Here is a 20,909-nt window from a genome sequence, read left to right as displayed (position 1 = left end):
CAGACACATTCCTTTTCTCCAGCCAGCTCTTTTTCCTGTCATCCCTTGAATGTATTTTTGTGGCTGTAACATAAGAGGAGCATAACACATAAGGAGGCCCCACTGAATCACTACACAACACTTCATTTACCAGCCTTCCTTCCAACACTACAGCTCTCAGCTTGCCTTTGCCTTTCTGTAGCTAAGGGGAAACTAGGGAAAACATGGCTTTGTTCCAAATGTAGGTTGTTTCCACACCCCTAACTGATTAGGAGTTCAGTATAAATCAATGTCACTCAGTGTAAAGAGACGAGCAGAGGCGTGAACCAGTACTTTCTACTGAAGTACAAAGTATACACAGTGCAAAGGTTTCATAAATGATTTGACCATCATTTTTTCCCCATGTAACTGAAATACATGCCAACATTAAATACAAGCCAAACACATGCCATTCATGACAACAAAACAAGTTATTAGGACATAAAATGAAAATGAAATCCATGTTCTCTATTCTTTGTACTTCAGCAACAAAAGGTGTTTGGCACCTCTAGAAGATAAAGATTACCTCCATGCACTATATATCACATTATTGTCCCTGATCTTTTCCCTTGAACTTTGGCACTTACTTAATCACTGAAGTCTTTTTTCAGGAACATGAGCAGCCTTTAACATGGAAGATATCTGAATGTGGAATCCTACATACAGTAAGTTTCACCTTAAAAAAGGAAAAAAAAAAAAAAAGACAAACTTTTATAGTTTGTAATATCTGATCAATAGCTGGACCTGAGTTGCTGGAGCATGTCCAGAGAAGGGCAATGAAGCTGGTGAGGGGTCTGGAGCACAAGTCTTATGAGGAGCGGCTGAGGGAACTGGGGTTGTTCAGCCTGGAGAAGAGGAGGCTGAGGGAGACCTTATCGCTCTCTACAACTACCTGAAAGGGGGTTGCAGAGAGGTGGGTGTTGGTCTCTTCTCTGAAGTGACTAGTGACAGGACAAGAGGAAATGGCCTCTAGTCACACCAGGGGAGGTTCAGGCTGGATATTAGGAATAATTTCTTTCCTGAGAGAGTGGTGAAGCATTGGAACAGGCTGCCCAGGGAGGTGGTGGAGTCACCCTCACTGGAGGTGTTCAAGGAACGTGTGGACGTGGCATTGTGGGACATGGTTTAGTGGGCATGGTGGTGTTGGGTTGATGGTTGGACTTCATGATCTTACAGGTCTTTTCCAACCTTAATGATTCTGTGATTCTGTGAATATTTGTGCTGCTATCTGACTTGCATTTTAACTAGATAAATAAAAATACCCTGTTAAGAGAGATGAGTATTTTTTTCTTGCTGACACTGGATTTCTTTTCTTTAGATGGCAACAGCATCTGATGACCTCAACTTTCTCAGCAGAATTCAAATATGAATGTGTTCAGAGAACTTGGATACTGAAGTATGAGTTCATCTGGGACAAACATAGGTATCAACATGTAGCAGATCACAGTGGTGTTAAGGCGTCACTTAGAAATCTCCCACATTCTTCAAAAAAAGGGGTATCACACAAGGACATGTGTAGTGCTTGATAACCAACAGGAGGTAGGTGTCTAGGGCTCTGCCCTTAATACCTGAAATCACTATAAGCAACTACACATCCACTGGAGGCAATTGTTTATTTCCCAAAGTTTGCAATTCACAGGCCTTAGCCAAAAAGTACCAAGTAAGTCTAATTTATGGTTGCCTGGTAGTATCTCTTGGGGGTGCTCAGACTCTTTGAGATCACCTCCTTAAACACAGCAGTGCTGACCTTGTATTCCCCAAATAGCCCAGAAATAAGAGATGCTACATCAGAATGATGCTGAGGAGCTATTTGGTATTGAAGTTATCCACGCCAAACTCAAAACAAAGTAAACTGGTTTGAATGAAGCCGCTTGAAATGCAAAAAGCAACTTGCTTTCTCACTTGGCTTGATTCATTTGACTATCACCTTCAGGTTAGTCAAGCTTACCTCCTTTCTTGTGGACCTGCTGATGAAGAAGTAAGCCTCCTCCACGTCCTGGGGTTGCAGATCATTCACAGCCACTACATGGTCTCCGTGATTAAACAAACATCCCAGTTGGCAAGGTCCAGTCCACTGTGAGACACTAAGGTATTTGGAGGACAGACAATGAAACAAACATACGGGATAGCCAGTTACTGCTAACAGAATGACAATGGCTGAACAGGATTTCACTTATGGTACTGCCCTCTGGAAATAACACACAGGTTGAATGACTTTGCAACTTTTTGATCTGGTTCTAGCTGAAATCAAGCTGCTTCATCCGTCCCAATGGGTCCTCCTAAAAGCGCACATGACAGTGACGTTGCAGCCTGTTAACAAGTGAGACTGGTGCCACCAAGGTCACCAGTGAGACTTGGGGATTCCAGTTTAAAAGCGTCGGCCAGACTCACTGTAGGTACATGTACGCTGCTGCAGATGTTTTAGCCCTATGTTTGACTGAGATGATTTCCAAAGTCATCCCAAAAGAATGGAATTAAAACTTATTATCATGTGTTTTATCTATGATATAACTGCAAGGGTCAGAGATCCATTGCTGTCCTGACAGGACCCTTATGGAAATTCCAGTATCTCTTTCTTGCTGGTCTCTGATAGACTCTCCTTGATGACAAGCTATTTAGAATTAGCTGACCTGACAGTCAGACCTAGTTCTCTGTTCCAAATTCTTTCAATATGAATTTCCACTGAGAAAGCTCTGTAAATTTAGATGTAGATCCAACTATTGAGATGGGATCCCATTTCCAGTCCCTTTTACAATAGTATTTTTTCTTCTTGCTGACAGTGGCTGAAACAAAGTGACTTGCTGTGCACAGAGTGCCCCTGATCGGCGTGAATATGAGAGCAACAGCAAATGGCAGTCTCAGTGCTGTGTGGCAGTGAAGGATCAACAGGTAGCACAGGAGTACATACTGAATGTTTTTTCTACTCCCTCTTCTTTATCCTAGTCATTAATATTGAAGATCTAGGGAGAGCACTAATTTCCAATGGGACTACTAAGAAGATATATGTGCTCTAGCCCATTACACCTACTTGTCAAAATCTCTGTCTAGCATTCATTCCTACCACTGAACCAGTGCTAGGATTAATTTGGAGATAATTTTATGCTGGCATCCAACTCAAGTCAGCTTGATTTCTGTAACATAATTTTTCACTTACAGCTCACACTTAACTAGAGAGTCTCAGAATGCTTTGCAGGTGCTACTACTTAAATTACAAAATGAAGTGATGCAGGTCAATAATATGAGGGACATGGGCTAATAGGTTAAAGGGAAAAAAAGATAAGAAAGGATTTGATGAAAGAGAGTGAATCGCTGAATTTAGTAGGTTCGGAAATGGTTCCCTCTGTGCCCATAGGTTCCATGTTGTCACCCTTTCCAGTGACAGACAGGTTTTATGGCTTTCCAAAGGCCTGCCAGCTCTTTCCACAAATACCCTTTTCCTTCATAAGTCTTAAGTGTACATAAGGGGGTACAGAAGTCAAATAAATGGGACTTGAAGTCTATCCCTTGTATGTGCTTCCTAATTTTTGGCTTTGTCATCAATAACGAAGGGTTATTAGCCACCTATCCTGAAGGCTGCAAGATTTTTGGTTGAAAGGCCCCATTTACGCTATCACAAGATATATCCCCTCACTATATCTCTGAGACATGCCATCATTGTGGTTCACCAAATCAAAGGTAAAACTGACTAGCAGTAATTAGGTGATTTCACACCAACATTAGAAGAACAGCTTTTGGGGTGGGACTTTATCGCTAATTATTAGACAGCATGCTACAGGATCTCGAGTCTATATAGCCCTTTTCAACAGCAGTGGAAAAAAATAGAAACTTAAGTACGTGAAGAGTCAGAAAGAGCAGAAGGGAATCACTGAAGTACCAGCACACACTGACCTTGCCCTGTTCTGCACTGCCAAAACTGTACATGGATGTGTATTGTACACTTCTGTACCTACACTGATTGTCTCTCATTCACATCTGACAGGCACCATCACAAGACATCCAGAACTTACCATATTTGTCCTGCTGCTTTGGTAAGTTTTAGGTGACTCTTGATATCAGCCAGGGGGACAAAAATATCCAACTTCTGCAGCTGGGTCCCCTCTGTAACTTGACTGTGAGAGAAAACATCAGAGACCAGGCATGCTCTACCAGTACCTCAACTGAAATCCACAGAGAAGACACATCTGTCTTCTCTGCAATGAAAAGTGGAGAAGACACTTACCTGAGCAGTACAGACAACTGAACCACCGAAAGTGGTAATGAATTTTGCCTTCTCTGAAGGGTTGGCTGCTGGCTGGTGCTGCTTTCTGGGAGTTTTAGGTCTCTGTTTGCTTCCAAGTCTCTTGAGCATGCACTGTTGTATTGGCATATGGGAGGAGACAGGAGCCCATCACGTCTGCACGTGAGCTGGCAACTCTCATCCAGCAACCTACTGAAGAGGAATGGTGGTAAGAAATCAACTGGTTTGGTGATTCCAGGTACTCTCGCTGTGTTTGAAGCTAGATCAAACAGCCATCAGTGAAGCAAAGAATAACAAGTTCTTGCAGAATATCCAGTGGACAAAATTATAGCTAAGTAAAATAAACTCCTTCTAAAAATAGATCATAAGTCCCAAGATAAACCTTTTCAGTATTTAAAGACTATTTATTAAGCCTGAAAACATTCCAGCTAACAACATGCCTTGACAAAGAAACAGTACAGATTGTTGGCCTTGGCTGTACTGGCTTCTGCAGGGATCTAATGCTGTCCCCTGGGAGATACAATAACTCAGATATGCTTGAATGCTTTTTAGGTTTATTTGAGGAGATTTGTAATGCCTGGAGCTCACTCCCCTCCACACCCCAAACAAGACTGGTGTTAGTAGCAAAAGCCGCTCTTGGTGTATTTTAGCTCAGATGGCATAGGCTTGTGAGGTTGCTATAGTAATTCCCTCCAGGGGCCCTCAAAGACACAGACGAGCTTGAATAAATCTATTGGAATAAAATGGTTTGTGGGTCTGCATTTCCAATTACCTCCCACTATGTGGCGTAAGAGTTGACTGTCTGTAGGTGGCAGGCTATAGCTAAAAGCTAACGACCAGTCCTCTGGCTCAGGAGGTATGGTTTTACCGTGTAGGCACACTTCTCTTCAGTATACTGTGCTATATCGTGGAGATTGCAAAGGTTGCTTGTGGCACTACAACTGTGACACAAAGATCAGGTCTTTCTTTGTGACATGCCAAAGACTGCACCTTCAAAGTACACAGCATCAGACCTGTTCTTTGGAGAGGAAAATGGAAGGAAGGAGATGACCTACTCAGGATCACATAATTTCTTATTGGAAAAGCTGGGAGCTAATGCCCCATGTCCACCTTTCTCTTTTAACCACTAGATAGTGCTGCCTGCTTTGGAGAGTACCTGTCTGAAAGGTTGCTGGAGCTTGGCTGTGGTATCTGAATAAAGTGGTAGGCTGTTATGTCTTGAAAACCTAGAAAAAGTAGGAACCAACAAAAAGTTCTGCATCCTATAGTCAGAGCCTGTCTAAATGCATGAGTTTGCAAAGTGAGTTTAAATTTCATGTTGATGAGTTTGAATTTCGCTCTGGCACTCCCATGAGTTCTGAACTTTCTGAACCAAGACCAAGGAAAGACTCATTCAAACAAGATGCAGCCTCTAGATATTGGTTTGCAAATATCACAAATGACAGCTCTGTCTTTACCACTATGTCACTTTCAATTTGCAAAACCTTAATGAAGTTGTTACTTACAGTGATTTCATTGACATATAAATGTTCTCCTTTACTGGGTTTTTCTGCACTGGCTTCTCTTGCACAGGGACATAAGACTCAGCTGTAGGGTCAGGCTTTGATGCTTCAACAGTGCACTGTTGGAAAGACATAACAATATAAATATCCTTGCTCTGCCTACAGAAAAAATCTTCTTAATTTCCTTATTTTGTTCAGTGCTCATGTTGTTTAAACACATTGGCTAATATAGCTTGGCTCTCCCCAAATAAGTCACTTCCAAGAAACCGTGAGCTAGAAAGGTGGTTGAAACTTAGAAGTTAATGTTATCCTGTAATATTGACACTACCATTTGCTTTCCTTTCAGGCTGGGACATAAACAGCTATATTCTAAAGTACTATCACAAAAATTTTGTTACATTTTAATTTAAGCAGGTTGAAAAAAGAGTCTTGTACTTTGGGTGTGTTTAACTTAAAGCACTTAAATTATATGACAAAATCATATTGTCAATGTCCTTCAGTTAGCTGTATAGTCTTTGGAGAGAGGCTGTGACTTCTGTAGAAGACTGACCACTTAGCTTCTCCTGACCACAAACTACGTGGGAAGCCTAGAGAACTTAGCCTCCCAAATTAGGTGCCAAAATTTGTTTAAAATTACCAGTATGATTCCTCCTGCTCCATTGTTTCACAGCAAAATGTAGATACCAAAATGTTTTGCAGCGGTTTTAAAGTACTGCTTCATTTTATGCAGCTTACTGATGCTTCTACAGAATTACATTTTAATATATATAAAAATAATATACAGCTACATTTTCCAAATGAAGTTTTCACTTTGGAAAAAAAAAAACCCAGTAGGCGAAAGCCATTTACAATGAAACAGTCAATTTGGGGAATTTCAACAAAATCAGCAATGTTTTTGTCAAAATGCCACTTTCTACCAGAAAGATCCTTTGAATGAGTCTAGTTTATTTTTTCTTGTACAAATGAAAGCTCTATTACCTACTGCTTTATCTATGTATTTCTTTTGCAAGGTACTAGTGGTTCCTCATAGTCATTCCTCTTTGGCTCATTAAACATCTCCTGTCTCCTTGGAGCCATTAAGAAACCAGCAGAACTCACAACTGATAAACTACCTGTGCTAAAATATTGCTGGGAGTTTGGTAATAGTCGTCTTCATCCTTTTTGATGTCTTCTTCCGTATCCGATGACAGCAGACTTTCCTCACTCTTTCCCAGATTTTTATCCTGTTAAAAGAATGGTTTTGTATTCAACAGGTTCAGTTATACAGATTGTTTAACACGTATTTTTCCATTTATGTGGAGAAGTAATAGAATCAGCAGATATCCACAGAAAACATGGGAAGACATGTTTCTCCTTAAAGAGAGATACGCTCAGAGCCAGTCTGTTTTAGGAACAAGGTTTCTGCAGTTGTGCTCCTACTTATACTTTTAAGATCCACTGTACCCGGACAAAACTGGCCACTAATATTAGTACTTCTCATAGATGGATTTGTGGTAACCAGGCAGTTGCAATTGATTGTATGTTCACAACCTGTTATTTTGTTTAAAAATCAATTGGGTTAAACACTTCATGTATGAAGCTTCATGCATTAGGGTCACTTGTGTGCAAAAGATTTTTTATTTGCATTCAGTTCTGAAATCCTTACACTAGGAAAAAAGATCTGTAGGAAATCTAGAAGTGGATTGGGAGATATATGTCCTTTTTAAGAACTTTTTAACTGCTATCAAGTAAAGAATGAATTTGGGATTTCCCTGACTAATGAGAAGTCTATTAACTCATACTTCTCCATGAACTAGAACATACCCCAGAGGGCTGAAGATCTGACATTGAATCCTTTGTGTCCTGAGTGATATCCTGCCTTCATAAATACCTGAAATACTGAGTTTGCAGCAATTTGATAAGTCAAGGAGAAATTAATCCCTCTACCAATTTTACCTTTCTAAGTCACAAAGGTAAATTATTTATTTTTATGTCTCCTTGTTGACTTCACTATAATGAAGAGTATTTAGCTGCCTCCCAATACAATTCCCCTTGCCATGTTTGTAATGCAACCATTTTTTATCTCTCCACTTACATCCTTGGTTTCCACGGTGATCATTTTGATAATTGCTAAATATGCTACAGAATACATTACTGTTTTCAAGGTAAAGTAAATTAAACTAATTACTCTCTTACATGTAAAGAGAAGAAATTGGCATTGAATAGAAATTAAAGATGATGAATGTATTTTTGTTTCTTGTTGGTATAAATGACATAAAAACCACATGCTGTAGGAGTCAGAACAAACCTACAAACGGTCCTTCAAGAAGTGCATAACAAAACCCCAGCAGGAACAAGACTGGCTCTGTGGTAATGATATAAAGTCATGAACAAGTTTCCTAGTGACTCTTCAGGGGCTTTGGATCAATCAAACAAGTAAACACGTGGCGAAAAAGGGGAAGAGGAGGTGATTTTATTAAGTCTTGAGATCTCCAGCTCCTAGGAAATTTCAGAGAGCAGACAGCACTCATCAGCTTCCCAAACTGAGCCTTCAAACACTGACAGTGGCTACCTTTTGCCAAATGCACCATTTCCCCTTGGCACCATTGCAGATTATTGGGACAATGGGAAGGAGAAGGTTAAGCTGCAGCAGCACTGTTTCGCTAAAGCAGTTTGCCAACATCTCTGTTCCTCCAGATGCTTTACAACCAGAGCAGTGCATTTAACTTCAGTGCACAATTATTCTCAGACGTACAGTTAAGCAAGTTCCTTAAGTCTCTGTTGAACAATGGTGTGGATTTACATGAGAGAGAAAAAGATGATGCAGAAAATTGGCTGTAGCACAAGATGGCAATGATACCTGGAGAACAACTGAATAATTGTTAGTTTTAGGGTCCTTAGGGAAAGGGTCAAAAGTTATGTGTTGGCCTTGGATAGAGGAACTTCTCTTTCAAAAAATCAGGTGTGTCTAACAGATACTGAAGCCAGACTCCTGACAAAGATGCCTAGGTGCCTGCAATACAGTAATAAGCAGTACAGGGTGATACATGTCAGGGCTCCTTATTTTGATGCATTTCAGGTATTGAAAGCTGTGTGTCGAAACAGCTGATACTGAATTGCTGAGTCAGATGTGGTTTGGTAGCTCCAAAATGTGGATTGAAAGGGAGTCAGGCCCCCAAACCTCTCCTGGGTGGCGGGGTCCCTGCCTGCGTGACTGGACTCAACTGACATTGATAGGCCTGTTTGCATGACTAATGGCTACTGACCAAAGAGTTTTCAAGATCTGGGCCTGGATGAGGGAACCACCGATAAAAAGCAAAACTAATCAGATACTAGAAATGTGGAGTCATACTTCTAACAGGATGTAAATACAAGGGATTAATCTGGAAGTCAGCTGTCTAGACATCACTGAGCAGAGAATAGATCCGGAGATGTTAGCAGGTGCTGAACTTATAAGGCAAGTGAAATATTTTTATCGAATGAACAATTTTGTTTCTTGTTAGATCTATGGCAAAGTTATTTATTTTCACACACGCTGAAATAGAAGTGTGAGCTTCCTGCTATTCCCTCTGCTTCAGGCTAAAAAGATAAAACCCAGATTCCTTATCTTTTAACCCTCATGGTCACTCTGCCCTAGTTTGAACAGCTGCATGCAATGCATGCTCTCTGAGGCACCATAAGTATGAGACGAATTAATGAATGAGACAGAAAAGGCATGCATAAGAAAGAGACAGAAAGAGCGCCTTGGTATGCACCCAGAGCAGCACTGGTTAAATCAGACTAAGGGTTAACTCAATGCATTTCAGAGCTGCTCACAATTGAATTATTGCAGTTTCATAAAGTACTGTGCATTGGCTGAGCTGTGCTAACTGCCCATGGCATTGCAATGTAGTTTTAACTATTTTCACTACTTTCCACTAAATTTAGCTGTATTATCTCATAATTGCTGCCAGCCTGTACACATGGATGGTGACTGTAGCAAGTGATTTACCACCCTGTTAGCTATGGTAGCAGAATAGATTCTCTTCCCTGTATCTCAGCCACTCTAGATCATAGTCCAATGCATAAACTACTAATAAAGATGGGTTTAAACTCAGCTGCCAAACTGCATACTGGTGTGGTGGAGCCTTGGTTGTGCTTTCTATTCTGTTGACTCCGCTGCAAAGGCAGTAATATGGGGCAGAGGATAGGTGAAAACCATCTGAAACTGCTGCAGATGTTTGTTCAGGGAACACAGGTTAGAACACTTAGCCAATAATACATGATAACATTCATCATTGTATCTTTTTAAATCATTCCTGCCAGATATGGAAGCTAAATTACTTGAAGTCATATTTATGCTTACAGAAGGCCAGCCCTGAGGTGTGCCTCAATTTAACAAGCCCTTGTTCTGTAGCTCAATTACATTGATTCAGTTGTTACTGGCAGAGGCTGCAGAAAGAAACCATTTAGGAAGACTGTGGCACAGCTGAGAACTGTGATGGGAGGAGCAAATCCTCAAGCAGTGCAACTTCAGACTTTTCTTGATCAAGTTTATGAGAGCTACCACAAGTTGCAATTGCTGCAGAGAAACTCTGAGGATCTGCCTCTAAGAAACAAAGTAAACAAAGGGTATTTCAAGCAAGTTCTTAGAAGGTTCTTTTCAGTGCTAAACAAAACAACAGACTAACGATATTTAGGAAACATTCATAGTGAAAACCAACTCAGCATGCTTGGAAAGTAGATCAATAATCTCTAGTTACAGATACTCAGGGGAGACAAGAGCCAATAGTCACTTCTGCTGACTGAACAAGTCAAGAGCTGTTTGATTTGTTCTGCTCACCAGATTTGGAAAAACTCCTCTTGGTGAGTCACACAGAGCCTGATGAGGGCCAGGGTCTGAATTAGGCCTGTTCTTGTCTTCTGAGGGACCATTCTCCTGTATACAAAAGAAAAAATTTGACTCCTCCTAAAGGTGCTTCACCTGCATTCAACTTCCTCCAGCTGGGTCATTTGCATATGACTTTGTGACCGGTGAAAACCAACAATCCCTTGGCTGCTATTCAGCCTGTCCCCAGAGGACAGGGACTGCAATTGCTCTGGGACAGCAGCAATGCTTTCCTTCCTTTCTATTTAAATATTGAGGGAGAAGATCTGGAAGGCACAGAGGAACTGGACCTGAACTCCCCTCTAGGCTTTACAGCCTGAAGAGAGAGATGAAGAAAAGCACAGTCACAAAACAGGAGGAATGTGGGAGGCAGCTGTCAAAACAATCATCACATGACTTTGCCAAGGCATGTCGAAACGAATCTGCAGGGTCTTATTTTATGCCCACTAATCTCTGCCAGTCTGTTGAGGCAGCCAATGAATATAATTTCTCATTGCCATCAACACCTGCCTTTACTTACATGCAGACTTTCCTCAAAAGTCTTTCCTTTGTGGGGACTTTCTGATGTTATCATTCAGGTCCTACCCAGGAACCCCACCAGAGAGCAGACCAGACCACCCAGGCACCCATTGCACAAGCTCTGAAGAACTTTTGATGAAAAAAAGCAACTACGCAAATCAAATTTCACAGTCACCCCTAGGAGCAAACTCATTATTAAGGATGGCCACTCTGTTTACCTTCTGGTAGCTTTGCCGTTCCAGGAAACTGGTTGTATCTACAGAATTCAAGAATAGTGGCAAAGAAGAGGGCCGGCTTCTGACTTCTGGATTTGGAAAATCTTGGTTCTAGAAATAAGATGACAGCAGTGCAAGAAAACAAGCACCTGATGAGCATGGACGACAATGTACCAACGCATCCCGCTAGTCCAAATTTTACTTCTAACGGCTCAGAGAGGTAGTCTACATGGCATTTTTCAGGCAGATATAAATTTGCCCTGCTTGCACTTTGAGCTGAGTGGAAGCTGTAGGGATGTAAGTAGCTTAGTGCCGAGTCTGAACTAGTAGGCCTGGCTGGCTGACAAGGTACAGAAACCTGGGCCTGAGCTTGAACTAACAGAGCTTCCAGCTGCTCCTACATTGACAGAATAGATGTGGATCAGTTTGTAAACCAGCATGTAAATAGAACCACAAAGAACACGGTAAGAATAATACACAAGTTTTCATTCTGATGCATCAAAGGTGCAATTCATTGCAGCACAGTATCAATCATCTCCTAATTTCCATGTGGCTTACTCTTCAAAGAGATTCATTCAACGTAAAATCAATCCCAGCACAGACAGACTGTGCAATGCCTGCTTAATGCATAAAGCCAGGGTACAGGATTTATATGGAAAATGAATTTCTGATTAACCAAGGCAAGAGCCAACTTGCAAGGTCAAAATCAGGAAAATTCCTTTCCACAGGTTTCTAATGAAATTGCAAACTTCTTTCTTTCTAAAATAAAGTGCAGTAACATGTCACCTGAGGGCAGCATCCACCTCTTTTGGCCTCCCTGCAGATTGAAGATATCACAGTGACCCAGTCCTCTGTTTCCTGCCTGTAGGTTGGAACAACAGAAATTAAAACCTACTCACAGGTAAACACAAGGAAAACCCAATTGCCTACCTACTTCTTCCTATGGGGCCCAAAATAATGCTTCCTGAAATCAACGGAGAAAATCTGCACCTTCCTTTCAAGACAGAGTGCTTGGGTGGATATAGCCAGATGGCAAAGTTTGACCTCAGAGAGGTGCAGCCCAGGACTGGGAGCTAAAAGGTATGCAGGATGGGCTGTGTGTGCCTGTGCAAGAGACACAGAGAGGGAGAGAGATGGAGAGGTGGGACAGTGCTTTCTGCTCCATTTTCTGGGTGTAGTGCTGTCTGCCAAGTCCTGCTATAAAGACAGCTAACAAGGCTTGGGAATGTGTTTGGGTGAGCAGGATGAGAAACATGCCATGAAAGGACCCCTGAAGCCCTGTTTCATGCTTGTGGTGGATTTAGTTGGATTAATTCTGGAATGCTTCCCACCGAGTGTGGGCTGTGAGAGCAGTGCCCTGGGGGAAGGCTTGGGGTGGCACGCTCAAGTAACACGCAGGTATGTGTTTTTCTTCTGCGCTTATCAGCATTTCACACATCAGCTGCTCTTCTGCATAAAGGCAGAAAACCCCCTGACACGCTTGTGGCTGGGAAACTGAAGATGAAGCTGGAAAGCAGCAGCAGAGGAGCACTGTGCCAAATGTCCTCCTTCACCTAACCAAGCTTTGGCTGATCACCTCGACAGCAGCAGTTTCTGCCCTTGCTGAGGACCGGACTGCAGCCTGGGGGAGCAGGGAGCACACCACCCTGCTGCAGTAAAAGCCTCAGGCATTCCTTTTAGGATCTATTTTCCCTTGGGAGATATTTCCCCTTCAATCTGCTTCCCTTGATTAAGAACCTACTTTCCAGGGCAAGATTATTTCCTGTGATTTATCCATAAGGAGCAGAAGCTTTCCTAACTCCCAGGAGCTGCTGGGTGAGAAGACAAAGCTCTCTGCTCTTCCTTGACCTTTAACCGGTACAGTTTGACATGGCACCGCCACACCGATGTACTGCTGCTGCCATCCCCACTCCCAGCCACATGCTCCCACTACTTTCACATGTTGGACGTTGTAACAGTGTGGCTGCAGGGAAGGTTAGCTCACCCATCTGAACCAGCAAAGATTAACCCGGCCACAGGGAGAAAAAAAAAACAACATAGAAAAGATCAAACAGGTGAATTGTTTCATCCTGGAGCTATGCCATCAGTAGCTGAGGCACAGGAAGGGATGGGAGTGGCTGTGAAGGAGTAGGACCTTGCCTTGGGGCAGCGGCTTAGTGCTACTTTAGCTTAACTGTAATGTCATACTGCATTTGCACATCTTTCTATGCCTACCTGCTGCTCCCAATGAGGTAGTAACATCTGTTTCCAGTACTGATGGACATCAACTGTTCAGGAAGGCATTTAAACATCTTCCTCACCGCTTCCATAATTTCAGAATTGCTTATGCCAACTTCAATATTTATGATTCTGTTAAGATAACCATACGAAACATCCTATATAACTATACATGCATACATACAAACATACACACACACATACATATCTGTGTGTATGTGCGTATTTTACTCTAAGCATAGCATAATATGATGAGAGCTGCATGGGAAAAGGTAAACAATTTTCCACAGAAAAAATTATCAAGAAAATAAGTGCACACATTCAAAACAGGTGGTCTTTCAATGAAGAAAACTTCCAAGCAAAAAAATAAAATCAACTTTTGCAAAGACTTGTGTCCAGATTTTGGATCCTCATTTCTGAAAAAAAAAGGGGCTGTTGGTCTAACATAGAATCTTGAAAAGAAATGATACTAAGAAAAATTCCTGGCAGATGTTTTTGAACCGCTACAGAACAGTACATTTGATTTGAAACTAATTGTATATTTACAGTGTTTTAATGGAGGGGGAGAGGAACCAACAAGAAGTACTCTTAATGGATACTTAAATGGAAGCACTACTACTGTTAACTTCCAAGCAGTTAAATTAGTAAAAGTAATAACAACAATAATGATGGTAATGATGTAACCACATACCACTGAACAAGCTGGAATTTTTTCAAAAGCTTCGCAATGCAAATCTTTTAACGGAAGAAGCATAACAGCAATGTGAGTCCAGTGCCTAACAATTCCAGAAGCCTTCATATTAAGCTCCAGGTCTGACTGGTAAAACCTTTACTTTTCCCTTTACATTTACTGTTTCCCACATGTGACATGGCAAAGGGTGCTAGTACAAAGCCAGTGACAACCAGCCTTGCTGCAGTGGGCACTGGCCTGAGGGGAATGAAATGACCAACCCAAAAGAGCCAAGCAGAGCAATTTCTCAGCAGAGTAAGAGGCAGTGGGGCAGCCAGCATGAGCCCAAAGGGCTATGTGAAAGCCAGGAGACCTCTGCACAACTTGCAAAGCACTTTGTAAAGCCGTAAGGTGGGAAAGGTGTGCCACAGTTAAGAGTGGCATAGCTCATCCTCACTCACATGTGAATGAATGCATAGCACTGCCCTCACAGGAGATAAAATATCTTCTACTACAGGAATACAGCTTTTGGGATCACGGAGCCAAGGTGTCTGGTTTGCAGATACCACATCACCCTAATCACTCACACAAATGTACCAAATTTCATCAAAGTAATTCAGGATTTTTACTTCTACATATATCATACACTGTAAGTTGCACCCAAAGCCTACAAAAGCCCAAGGGAATCTTTTCTGGACTTCAGCAGGATTTGGATCAAGAACCTCAACTGGGAACAAGCGTCTGTACAGTCAGTGGTCGTTTAAGAGCGTTGATACATGACTTAAAATAAAAAGGTGGTGCATTTGAGTTACATACTGATCGACAGCTATGGAGCCTTTTATGTTCTGGCCTTTTAGATACTTCAAGATGTAATTGCCCTTGCTGGATTTGGACAGGATGAAAAAACGCCTTTTCCAGGAATTCTGCCGAAGAGAAAGTAATTTGTGTCTCATTAAAATCCAGGATAGCAGAAATAACAGATTCTTGTTGAGGGATTGCTGGAATAAGACTGATCTGTGGTAGCATACCTGTGAGCTGAAAAGTTTAACAGGTGGTGATTTGATGAGGAATCCGTGCTTGCAGACTCCACCTTCAGGGCAAAACGTATTTTGAGTTCTCACTAATCAAAGAGAAATGAACGGCACCATTACTTAATTTGTTGCCTATTAATCTCTTACAAAGATCTGCTTGAACTGGAAATTGTTGCTGAGCGTTGGGTTTCTGTGCTTCAATGGCCATAAAGCACGTTACAATTAGAGAAGACAAACACAAATCAAGGCTATAAAATATAGGGCCAGGCCACACTTCCCTGATGTTAATGTTACTGCTGACAACTGGCCCAAACTGTAAACAAATGATAGTGACAATGTAGGGGGCTCGGAAGATATCTGTCTTATGTAACTGGTCTTATTCAACTTCTGGAGTCTGGTCTTATTTAACTTCGCAATTAGTGATCTGAAAGACAGTAAACAGCCCCCTAATGAAATTTGTAGATGGCATTCAATTTGGATAGGTTGTAAACACAGCTAAGGATACATCATCTTACGCTGTGAATCATGATGTGACAACAGGAAAAAGTCTTACAAGTAAAAGATGAGCTAAAACCTTGGGGGGAAAAATGCCTGAATGTATGTATTTGTTCATGACCCTTCACACTTTGTGGCCAGCTGTAGTTTGAGATTCACATTTTCTAATCACTGGTGGATTTTTGATCAAAATATCAGTTTTATTAATGCACTTCAATACCCAGTGAAAGAAGTGGTAATCTCATTCCATTTTTTAAGCTATAAACCGTGTATGGGAAATTAAGATTTTTTTAAGAATCCAGTGACTGAAAGGAGCACAGTCAACCTCAATTTGGATCTTCCAGTCAGGGACAATAGAGAATACACATAAGTTCTGGGAAATAGAACATGACCAAACTTTGTAGTAATGTAAGAAACGCTTGGTTCTGAAATCCCATTTACTACTGACTTCAGTGGAGGTGACTGACTTCATCATCAGTGCTTTAGAGATACTGACTGTATCTTCCAGTTCCCAGTTAATTTTTAAGGATTTCAATGTTTTTTACAAATGTCAGTTCAACCTATGTGTCAGGGACAAGAAAAATTCTGCTATAAAGGGAAATGCTGCATTTAGGACAGATTCTTTATGGAAGGAAGCAGAGGGGCAGAATTAGCACACAGTGTAAGTCCAGATGAGATGTCCAAATTTTTTAGTATGTTATTTTCCCCTGTTTTTCACCTATTGTTTACCACAAAATCCTTGGCAGGTGGAAGGCAAAGAGAACGGTATCATATATTCATAAGAATGGATTGAAACCTGATTCAACCTTACTACTGACAAATCTCAGTAAATGAAATCTTGTACCTGCAGAATTTCTTTTACTTGTAGAAGCCATCCTGATAGTTTCTTCCACTCAGACAGTAAAGAGAGCAAAAACCTTGAAGCTAATTCCTTTTGCTTTGCTTGCTGCTGAGCAGCATTTCACTGCATGCGCAGTTGCCTGAGAAAATAACAAATATTTCACAAGTGTTTATTTTCATAGTGATGATTAAACTATATAAAATAAACATAGAAACATCTATAATACACTGTATAAATAATTATAATAATTATTATTCATTTAAGCATACTATTATAAATCATAATATTTTATATTATAAAGTAAATTATACATTATATGCTATAATATTATAATCTATTTATTCTAATATAATTGTAAAATTACAAATAATAAAAATTATAGATTTATATAGGCCAAAGAGATTATTTGCCTAGGAAGTGGTGAGACCTGCCAACAGAACTTCATTTTGCCCCTTCCTTTGCACTAGACACAATACCTGTAACCTAGGAATATTGCATCCCATATATGTTTCTGACACTGCCTTAGCAGTGTTATCAGCCCTGTTATAATATAGGCATAGCTTGGTCTAAAGAGTTTACAATCTATTTAGAAAATCTAGTCATAATACTATGGTAATTACAATAATTTGCAAGTCTGTAACATTCTTAATGCAATGCCCTTAGAGCAATTTGTAAACAGTGATGAAATAAACTTCACAGCTTTCTAAGAGGTGGATTAGTATTATGATTTTTTTCAGAGGGGTAAACAGAGAGTATCTGTTTTTATTTACATCAATTTATTTTTGCAATGTTTCCTCCAATATTACCAGGGAAATGGGAATCTCACTGTAAACCAGAGAAGAAATAACCTGCTCATTGGCATAGCCAGGCTGTGGCAGAGATGGGAATGGAGGCTGGGACGGAGGCAGAATGCACCAATGCATTTCCATGGACTTCTCTGAAATTTTGTTAAATAACCCTTTAACAAACCATGCAGGCAGCAGTCTGTGGGATTAGATAAGTGCAGGAAGACAAAGATGGAGCATTTAGAAGGTAAAAGGTGGGTTTGGTTAATAGGCTTCCATTGGTGGTTTTTTGAGCTAATTTGCCTTTTGGTGCTTTCCTTCAAGAACACCACCATTTGGGTGTCAGGATAACAGAGCCAGACCTCCAAAGTACTGCTATTTCTTCGCAATTCGTATGTCAGCTCTGCACTCCTCCCAATCGATTGCATGCACAGCACTACATTTTGCACACTGGACAGTTTTTTATTATCTCACAATTGCTTTCTTGTTTATTTAAAATCACATCTAGTTTCTCTCATATACTTAAATTTCCAATTTGTAATACCATGTCTATTTGTAGCATAATTTAGGAAACTTTTCAAAAGTTTCCCTTTGCCTTACCCCAAAGCTCTCCTTCCTTGCAAAATCAAATCCTTTCCTTTTAGTAACTTGGCGTGACGCTGTTTGTTAGCTACAACGAGGTTACACAGTCTCCAACATGTGTGCTACCTGAAGCTGCAGAGCCTCTTCTGGCAAAATTTGAACAATTGCCAAGTGCTGTTCTCTAATTCTTTGCTGAGCTCCCTGGGTGGACTGAGAAATTTAAGGTGTTTCCTTTGCTTCTGTTTCTTCAGTGGTTTACTCCATGGTGCCAGAAGTAAACATCAGTAAAAATCAGGAGTCGTGGTCAGAAATGGTTCGTTATTTTCTGGCCTCACTCACCTGACATGGGGTGGGTTACACACAAAATTTTACCTCTGACACACAACTAAACCTCAACACCTCCTGTTCCAGGCAACACCATGCTGTAAATGAGAATGACCCACTGCAAACTTAGGTCCACTGGAGATCTCTGCAGAGCATTTCTGCCTCTATTTTTGGGTGGTTTTTTTAGGGAAACCTTTGCAATTTTGCCTTTTTGGGAGAAAGATTTCTTGTACAAATGCTCTGACAGACTGTTATAAAATTTATTGCTAGGGTTTTCATCTATTGCCTACCAAAATAAAAGGACAAAAAAGCAAGTTCCAAAACTAAAAACGACTGCACGCAAAGTCAAATTGTTAGTGTCAGTATTAGGGGCACACGCCTGGGGTTGCAATGAAAGGCAATGTAATATTCTTTTCAACGTGACTCACAGAGTCACCATGACTGGCAAACGATGCAATTCTTGCAAAACAATGTTCCAAGAGCCTATGACAGGATAAAAGTCTTTTCTAGGTTTCAGTAAAAGTCAAGATTTGCAGGTGGGAAGACAAAAACCTGTAAGATTACAGTTGTCCTATCTCACGCTGCATTTTGGGAAAAAGTTTTTAATTGTTTTAATTGTCTTTTCTCTTAAATGGAAAGTAACATCTTAAACAGGTTATGTCTAATTCAGAATAGACAATGCCAATTCCATGATTATACCCCCTCAGATTTTTGTACGCCTGGTATTATGAGATTTGATTGCTTTCAACCTTTTGAAATGCAATGTGGCACTTCAATCAAAATGCAAATTAAATGCTTCAAATTATTAAGATTTAGGCTATTATAAAACTTCAAAAATGTAATACCAAGATAAGGAAAACAAACTGTATTAATACTTACAGGCAAAATGTCTTTATGGTGTAGAAGGTTTTAGAGAAATACACCTTTAAGTATTTCCAGATTCCCTGTATTGCCTCCTGCAGCAAAACACGATGTGTCCTTGCCTGCATTGTGACTGCCTTCTTATAGCTCCTGTATAAATACAAACACCCTGAAATATGACCAACAAGGAAATTCCTGTTTCTGCCATGGGAAGCAAATTAAAGACTGTTCTGAAAGGGGAAATCCAGAAGATTAATATTCACTTACAAGCAATGAAAAAATATGCACATTTGAGGCAGCCATAAATGTCTCCCATGCAGAAAAAAGACTGGAGACAGCTTGTTTTTGTTGGTTCAGCTTTCTAAACAGTCCCTTCATTTCCCCTGAGCTGTGTCTAAAACATAACATCCACCCATGACTGGAAGATAAAGCAACATTAAGAACCCTAAAAGATCATAAAGTACCATAAAATGTAACCAAGTTCAGATTTAAAGTATAGCATTTACTAAAACATACAATGGTGAAGCAGGATTTCTTACGCTACTTATGTACTTTCATTGCAGTGCCAGTGTCTGTCTTGATTGCAGGTGAATTTTTTGGCTTCTCTCCAGAAACACCCAGAATATCATTAATGATAATGATTTTACAAACTAAACTATTTGGCTAATCCTGCAGATGGCAAGGGAATTGCTTTTAGACAGAAACTAGATGTAAATTTGATCAGGAAATAAGCTAAAATGCCCTACGGCTTACAAGTCACTATTCAGCTACCTGGCCTTGGTCAAGTGAACGGGTCAGGCTTCCTTATTCTGAATGGGTTCCTTCAGGCTCTTGGGCTGGCACAGCCCTCAGCATGTAAACATCACCAGTCAGATGTGACGTCTGTTGGTGGGAAATTTTCTTCTTAAATAATATTAATGGGTTTTGGACATGATCTAAGGTAATGTTGATGAACAGCTTTTACTACTCATAGAGGAAACTCACTAATATTAACTCCTCTTGATCCTTTCTCAGCAGTCCCTTGTAGGCTGGACCAGGGAATATTTCTAGCAATTTTTATATTTTCCCAATGCTTCTAAGCTAAGATAAATCTGCTATGGCCTTTTTTAAATAAAAGATAATTCTCAAAGAACCTTTAAGAAAAAAGCAGTACACAAGAGGAAATGTGCTCCTTACCTGTTATGCTGTTACATTCCTTGGCATTATTTTAAAAACTTAAATGACCTGTTTCAGAGCACCTACTTGCTCCTTTATTGTTCCCAAGGCTCTCTAGCTTCACAGCTACAATGTGTCTGAATAAAAGGATAGTTTCGGAGACAGGAATATTGTTAACAGAAGTTTAAAAACAGGCTAAACTGTAAGCAAATAAACGTTAATGAACTATAAAGACATGAAAGAGCTTCCAGAGAAGTAACAAATACTGAAATGTTGACTGGACACATTTCTCATGGTAAAACAGGAATAGCTCTAATGTCAGAAAATAGTTTAAGATGGAGCTATTTGCCAGAAGTAATAGGAAGAACATTTTCATATGAACTGCTAGACCACTGTGCAGTTTACAGTATAAAGACATTTTATACACAGGGCAAGATTAAGCACTGGTAGATCAGGATATTTCCATTAAAATATTTTCAACAATTTTTGTTTACTCTACGAGAGGATGTGGCCTGCCTAACCCAAGTTACCCAATGCCAGCTTACTTTTCTAAACTACTTTTCAACTGACACTGTAAATCTTATCTTGATGCCGAAGACCATCTGTATTCT

General features: G+C 40.4%; 1 protein-coding gene across 1 annotated transcript; it reads right to left on the bottom strand.

Annotated features, from left to right (window-relative positions):
• Positions 1 to 625: 625 nt before the first annotated feature.
• PLEKHS1 (pleckstrin homology domain containing S1) lies at positions 626 to 16,625 on the bottom strand. Its single transcript, XM_059821539.1, has 13 exons — positions 16,595 to 16,625; positions 15,253 to 15,344; positions 15,041 to 15,147; positions 13,552 to 13,686; positions 12,124 to 12,199; positions 11,341 to 11,448; positions 10,559 to 10,654; positions 6,870 to 6,980; positions 5,761 to 5,876; positions 4,238 to 4,447; positions 4,026 to 4,127; positions 1,967 to 2,102; positions 626 to 694 (listed from the first exon to the last, which is right to left on the bottom strand). Exons 1-13 carry the CDS (start codon positions 16,623 to 16,625, stop codon positions 626 to 628), a joined length of 1,389 nt encoding a protein of 462 aa, XP_059677522.1.
• Between the last annotated feature and the right edge of the window lie 4,284 nt (positions 16,626 to 20,909).

This window comes from Gavia stellata, chromosome 9, assembly GCF_030936135.1.
Source record: "Gavia stellata isolate bGavSte3 chromosome 9, bGavSte3.hap2, whole genome shotgun sequence".
NCBI lineage: Eukaryota > Metazoa > Chordata > Aves > Gaviiformes > Gaviidae > Gavia > Gavia stellata.
This window is presented reverse-complemented; position numbering and strand designations above follow the sequence as displayed.

Excerpts from the sequence above, each read along its gene's own strand:
- PLEKHS1 (XM_059821539.1), bottom strand. The coding sequence starts at position 16,625 with ATGGCTTCTACAAGTAAAAGAAATTCTGCAG. Across the intron at positions 15,148-15,252 it reads TTAAACTTTTCAGCTCACAG|AATTCCTGGAAAAGGCGTTT; the intron begins GTATGCTACCAC and ends TCTCTTCGGCAG. Across the intron at positions 13,687-15,040 it reads GGCTCCATAGCTGTCGATCA|AATCATAAATATTGAAGTTG; the intron begins GTATGTAACTCA and ends TTATCTTAACAG.